Here is a 7,118-nt window from a genome sequence, read left to right on the forward strand (position 1 = left end):
TAGGGGATTTAAGACTGCCTGCTCACAGGCTGTCCTGCTACAGAAGGGTCTTGTTCAAAGCAAAGATGACCTGAAAGAGAGGAGAGAAAACATAGGTCCCTTTAAGTTCACTGACACAGCAATTAGTATCTGACGTCTTATTTCTTTCGTCTGTGTTTGACAATTGCCTCTCTTCTGTGACACAAATTCCTGGTCAGCATCCAAAGAAAAAGAGGACATTTCTGCCCAAGTCAGCCCCCATTAGGTCACCTGAGGCAGTGCCTTAACAGGGACAGAACTCTCCCATAAAAACGACCAAGAAGTGAGAAGACCCAAAGAGCTGGCTTGTGAGGAACAGCTAACGCAGCTTGGGAGGGGGCGCAGGGAGAGACTGGGGCTCATAGATAGATGCACATACCAATGGGTTTCAATACACGAAGGACTGGACAAGAATATATATACAATATACGTGAGTCTTTTCTAACCATCAGTGCAGCATTTTCCAGCTAATGGATTCATTGGGTCCATGGGAAGTTAATAAAAGTTATTGTGGGGGAAAAAAGGGGATATGAGGGCTAATAAAATTAAACAAGTTTTATCTGTACAGAACTTCTTAGAGTCTTTGATCCATTAATGTGTGATGTGTTCCTCCCCAAGGCGGGAGAGAGTATGCTGGGTCTCTCAAACTTAGTTGAGGAAAACATCACAAGAGAAGAATTTGCTGGAACATCTTTTGGGAAAATCTAGATTCAAGGAGTTTTACAAAGCAGTGAATTCTTCATGGTTCTGGAGAGTTTGGTCAGAGGAGAAGTAGGGATTCCGGCACCAGGTGAGAACTGAGGCTGGCTACCCTCTACAAGCCCCTAACAACACTACTGAAGATGCTGTGTCATTTTCTCTCTCTCCCCAGGTATGATACACACCACCTGTGACAGCTGCGCTTCCACAAACTCCCCCAGGAAATCAGTGTACAGGATACTGCCTCTCCCACTTTGAAATAGCCCCTCCCACTTTGCTCATATGCAGACAGGCAGTGAGTCTGAGTGCTCTGACCATAAAGAAAAAAATTTCTATTCTCCAGAGACCATACAGGTCTCAAGTCAGTAAATGACCCTATGCAGCCCAATCCCCTTTCTTTCTCCTTTCACACTTTCTCCTCATTTTGAGTGAAGAGACCAGAGGTTTGATTTGCTTCCCACAGGCCACTGCGGCATGGACCTCCTTTCACACCTCTGCCTCCCTAGGTTCCTATCCCTATCATGAGGACTTAACCAAAAGGGAGGTGGCAGGTCTCTCTTTGTAAAATACCCTCCTCTTCTCTCCTCTCTTCGATTGACAGGTCCCACTTCTCCCTGACAGAGGCACTTCCAGCCTCTTCTGGAGGTCAGCTCACCCAAAATCTGCAGACCAGCCTCTCCTGTCTGGGGACAGGAACTTCTGGGCCATATTCCCATCCTCCCCACCCCTCTGCTAGTGACATGAGTTGACAGAGAGGCAAATACACCCAGGCACATGGCCACAAATTATGGTCTAAGTAAGGAAACTCAGAGAGCTGAGCACCTCGATTCAAAAACTATATCATCAGCACCTCTCCACCCCCACTGAGAACTGCTAAATAACTTTAGATTCATTGGAGGAAAAAAACCTTTGGAAGGGAGAGGGACCTTATGAAGCACCTCCCAGGTATGCCAGGCCCCAGGCACATTCTGTCTCAATCAAACTCCTCTAAACCACATCTGATTGACTCACAATACCTGCTGATGGATTTCGCTATTCTAAAGGCATTCAGAAGGAGCCCAGGTTACCTGTTGCTAAAAGACCTGCAAGAGTTCCCGTTGATTCCGAAATGTTTTTCTTAAGGTGTTCTTGATATTAGAAAAGACTGAGCCATTTATTTTAATGGACATACCAGCCATTTATTTTAATGGCCACATCACAGATTAAATAAGAGCTTTGTTTATTCAGACCTTTCTCAATATATTTCATATTCAAATGTCATTCACCTTAAAGACATTTCACCTGTTCATGAGAGGCTTACAAAGCCTTGCTAGGATGTTTGTCTTTGCTTTTTATGTTTACTTTTGATGATTAAGCTTTTTAAAAAAAGTTTGCATACCAAAACTGAGCCAAAACATTAACGAATTTTGAGTGCTTACTGAGTACCAGGCCCCTGCTAAGTGCTTTGCTTATGTTCTCATTTAATCCTCCCAATATCCTAAGGTAGTAAATATTGTTAAATCTATTTTAAAGATGAAAAAACTGAAGCAAATAGTAGTTCGATATCGTTTAAGGTCACATAGCTTAGTAAACCAAGATAGAGATTTGAACCCAAACAGTCAATACCGGAGTCTAAGATCTTCACCACTTTGCCGTACATGAGGTATGTTATTACCAAGTAGCAGTAATTGGCTTTTGCCATGTGGTCTAATTTAAATTATTAGACTTAAGTTAAAGAATTAGGAATCTGAAATTAGGGAGAAAAAAGGAGGGAGGATGGAAAAATGGGGGGGGGCGGGGGAGCAGAGGAAGAGAGAGAGAGAGAAGGGAAAAGGAAGACAGAAAGGGAGTGAGAATGAAAAGTGTGCTAAAGCTTTTTGTAAACTAAGATTAAGAGTAACACACACATTATATAGATAATCCAGAAAACAGAAAAGTATAGAAAGAAGTGGTAAGCTGCCATAATTTCAACATGCAGTTTTAACTGCATTTAACAACTTATAAGTATATTATGAGTATTATTTCCCTTCAGTTTAGTCTATACATTTTATACAGTTGATTATATTATAGATAAAATTTAGCATCCTGCACTTCTTTTTTGACAGTGTAGGCATTTCCTCACATGACTAAAGCCTTGCTTAGCTTCAAATATTATGTGATGTGCCATAATTTAGCTAAACTTTCTATTTCAAATATTAGGATCTTTATTTAAAAAAAAAAAAAAAAAGATCATGAATAACACACCATCAGGAGCATCTGCAAGCAGAAAGTTTTTCTGTCTTCAAATTATTTCTTCAGTATAGATTCCTGAGACCAGGGCTATTGAATCAACAGGTATGAATCATTCAAAAGTTTTTAGAAACACTTATTTATTTTTGCTTTTTTAATAAGACAATTTTGATTCTCCATTAGAACTTAAATACAGAAAGAATTGAGTAACACAAACAATCTCCTAAAGCCAATTATATAAAGAGGCCCCATGGATGCAGCCCCAGCAGTAGGCCCAGGACACCGTACTGCTGTGACTGCACGCCCACTATCCCTTCTACTTCGAAGGCTCTTCCTACCCTTCTCTACATGGCAAACATACACCTCTCCTTTGAAATCACACTAGAGAGTCTCCTCCTTGATGAAGCCTCCATCACTAACTCCCAGGCACAGTGAGTCCTATCTCCTATGGCTAAGGGCATCTTGTGACTAACACACCACTAATGGCATTACCCGGTTTTGTCACCTCGAGAGCATCAACTGTGTCCAACTCACCTCTGTATCTTTACCATCTGGTACACAGGACTGGTATACTGTAAACGTTCAATAAGTTTTGATTTAATTAATAAATTTTAGAAATGATTCCAAAGACCTAAAGTCTGAGGCAAGATAAATACTCATAAAAGAAGCCTGATAAAATCTCACTGGCCAAAACAAATAAGGAAGCATTTCCAGTAAAGCCAGACACAACAAATTTATTAGGAAAGTAAAATTGGGGTGGGGGGGTGGTGCTGTGCCTGAGCCTTAGAAATTAACAGAATCTCCTAACAGGGGAGTGAACTCTTACCCTAGAGACTCACATTTTATTTGAGCTCACTTCTCAACCACTTTGGAGGTCTGCATTAGGGCTTGTTCCTTGAGTATTCGTCCAGACCAAGCCTCCATTCTCTCAAGTTCTCATATTCTCTCCTTGTATCAGTCAAGATCGATAAGCTATGTCACAAATCAAACCTGAAATCTCAGTGGCTCAGCAAATGTGTACAGCTTGCTCACACAAAGTCTGAGTGGGTCAGTGGCTCTTTCATCCATCTAGTCCATTAGGAATCCGATTTTGTTTACCTGCGACACTGCCATCCCAACATATAGTTTCCAGGGATGCCATAGCAAGGGAAAGGAGTGAACATATACCAGCTCTTAAATGCCTCAGCCTGGAATGCCCACATTTTATTGGCTAGAAGTAGTCACATGGCCTTGCCTAAATCCTCGAGGGGGCTGGGAAATGTGGTCTTTCCATTTGCCTAGGAAGGAGTAAAGAATTTAAAAGATGTGAGCACTAATAGTTTGATTACAACTCTCTAACCTTAAGGTAACTCCCATCCCTTAAAATAAACCCAAGAAAAATGAAAGACCCTTTATTTCTTCCTCATCACCATAGCAACAAAAGGTTAACTAGTATAAATGTGTCATTTCTTATACTTGTCCTATGAAATTATAAACCTAAAAGCTTTGGTGAATATCTCACAGACCATCTGAAATTTACTGCCTAATTGTGGGCAGACCCAGTCTTCTCTCTGCCTTGGGAGTTTTGCCTTTGCTGTTCCCTTCACTTGGCACACATGGCCCATACAGCTTCTGCCCACAGACATTTGACCATCATTAGCACTCAGAGCAGCTCTCTTTAGATATCAGACACTTCCCTATTTAGAATTACACATTCTCCTTGGGAGAAGATGGACATCCGGGTGGTGACCTAACCAAAGATGCTCATCAATGACAGACTGTTGGCCTGTGGTCTTCTAACACCAGGAGGCAGCAGTGGTTGAGAGTGAGGGACATAATGGGAAGGAAAGCAAGAAGGGGAGCAAAATGCCAATTGTGATCCTGGGTTACCCAAGAATTCTAGAAACTTGAGTGGTTAACCAACCAAGGATCATCAAAAATGAGCTAGATGATGAAAGGTATCATGAGAGTTCATTCTGTGTCAACTAATAAAAGATAGAATCAAAGCAAGTACAGTGCTAAATGTTCCTGAAGTTTATTCATTTATTCCTTCTTCCTTCCATTCATTAATTCAGCCAATAAATAGTTATTTGATGCCTGCTAATCTAAGCACTAAAGGTGCAATACCCCTTGCCCTTGTGGGTTTTTTTACTAGCACAGAAATTTGCTTTTTAAATCTCTAACACAACCCCCATCTTCCCTTCCAAAGCTGCTGCAACTGCTCTAACTGGGGGGGGCTTTAATGTGGTGCTTATTTATATCCTAGCTAAGGCTGTAAGGCCTTAAGCATCTTGCAGATTAAAAGCCAGCACAAGATAAGACACTGACCACTCTGCCTCAAGCGCCCACTTAAGAAATGACAAGGAAGGGGCTGGGGTTTTTTGGCTAGAAAGATCCTGGCCCGCTGTGCTCACTGGCAAGCCCCAAGCGCCAAACACAGTGCTCAGTATCTATCCAATGCAATACATTCAATGAAAGCCAGAGGAAGGTTCAGAGAAGTGCCTCAAGGGAAAAGCTGGCATGGGGTCATCTGCAGAGGCAGCTGCCCCAAACTCCTCCTTCAGTGGTTTAGGGATCAGGAAAAGCCTCTGGTGCACTGTGTATGTTTAAGGAGGGAAAGCTCTCACTGAAACAAATAAAACTACTTGAGAAAGAGCACATATGGGTTCCTGAAGAAGAAGTCCCTGAGGGACAAAGGGCCTTACAGGGTTTCCTTAGAGCCATAATACTCCCGATGACTCGGCCTTTGTTAGCATGCCACCTACCGCACAACCAAGGAGGTAGGTCACTGCCATCTAACCTCTTTCTCTTCCAGACAGCAGCCCTTTATTACCTATGCTGCCCAGGGGCAGGACCCTGCAGGCACTGCTGGTGGTAACTTTTGGGGGCAAACCAGGGGCGGCCATCCATGTCTATCCTGCCAGCTGGAGGAGGTAACCATCCCCTGGTGCTCTGCAGCCCTGGAGCAGGGGACAGGAAGCATATGAAACCTCCACAAAAACAACGCACAGCCCCAAACTCACACCAACTAAAACCACTGAGGTCCAGACCCAACTTCCTCAGAACATACTGTGACATCTCTTAAGGTCTCATACTCTGACAAGAATAATGAGTGTGAGTCGTTCTTATGTAATTTACTTTCCTTACTGTATGTGGTAAATGTGCGGTTTTAGGATGTGACTCACAGATTAGCAAGTTCCTTAGAAACAATTCTGTTCGATTAAGTTGATCTCAGAGTTCTCTTCCAGGCAGTTCATCCTGATGGCATGTTGTCACTGATCTGGCCTCCTAGCATTGCAAGATCAGTAATAGGTGATCACACCTGGGCCACAAGTACTATTCTTGGACAGCCAAAAGGCCCAGGTGCAGCAGACAGCATGTCCAATCAGAGCTGGGGGCAGGCAGCCCGAAAGGGGAACCAGGGCAAAGGAGGAGGCACGGGGCCCTGGCTGAGTGCCCACGACCGTGCTCACTGCTCACTCACATCCTCCCAGTTCCAACCATCAACTGCCTCCTCATCTCCATTCCATTCCTTTCTTTGGAATTTCTGCTAACATTTTCTCACACATTGTATAACAAAGTATCACAAACTAGATGGCTTAAACGACAGAAATGTATTGTGTCACAGTTCTGGAGGTTCTGAGTCTGAAATGAAGGTGTCAGCAGGGTCATGCTCCCTCTGAAGGCATTAAGGAAGGATCTGCTCCAGGACCCTCTCTGTGTTGCATAACTCCAAACTTCACATGGCATTCTTCCTGTGTGTGTCCAAATTTCCCCTTTTTATTAGGACAGAGTCATATGGGGTTAGTGCCCACTTTAATGACCTCATCTTAACTTGATCATCTGCAAAGACCATATTTCCAGATAAGGTCATATTCGCAGGTCCATTAGGACTTCAACCTAAGAACCTGGGGACACAAGTCGAGCCATAAAACATGTCAATTTCAGCTCTACTGTTTTTTTAATAGTTAATATGATATAGTAAAAATTTTAAATAGTACAAATAGATAGATCTCCTTCCCATTCCTGTTTCATAATCATCATCTCTAAAACAATCATTACTGCCAATGTTTTTATCTCTTTCAGTGGACAGTCTCTACATGTAAAATCAGATAGATAAACAAAGGATGGATGGATGGAGGACAGATGGATAGATGATTGATAGATAGATAGATAGATAGATAGATAGATAGATAGATAGATAGATCGATAGA

The 7,118-nt window shown here is 42.5% G+C and overlaps 1 protein-coding gene across 1 annotated transcript in view; it reads right to left on the reverse strand.

The window, feature by feature from the left end:
* Positions 1 to 7,118, reverse strand: part of TRABD2A (TraB domain containing 2A) — an 80,168-nt gene that overhangs the window by 23,783 nt on the left and 49,267 nt on the right. Inside the window, 1 exon segment of the mRNA XM_025050892.1 lies at positions 3 to 70. Within this exon segment, the coding sequence (XP_024906660.1) occupies positions 3 to 70 (68 nt within the window).

This window comes from Pteropus alecto, unplaced genomic scaffold (genome assembly GCF_000325575.1).
Source record: "Pteropus alecto unplaced genomic scaffold, ASM32557v1 scaffold117, whole genome shotgun sequence".
Classification (NCBI taxonomy): domain Eukaryota; kingdom Metazoa; phylum Chordata; class Mammalia; order Chiroptera; family Pteropodidae; genus Pteropus; species Pteropus alecto.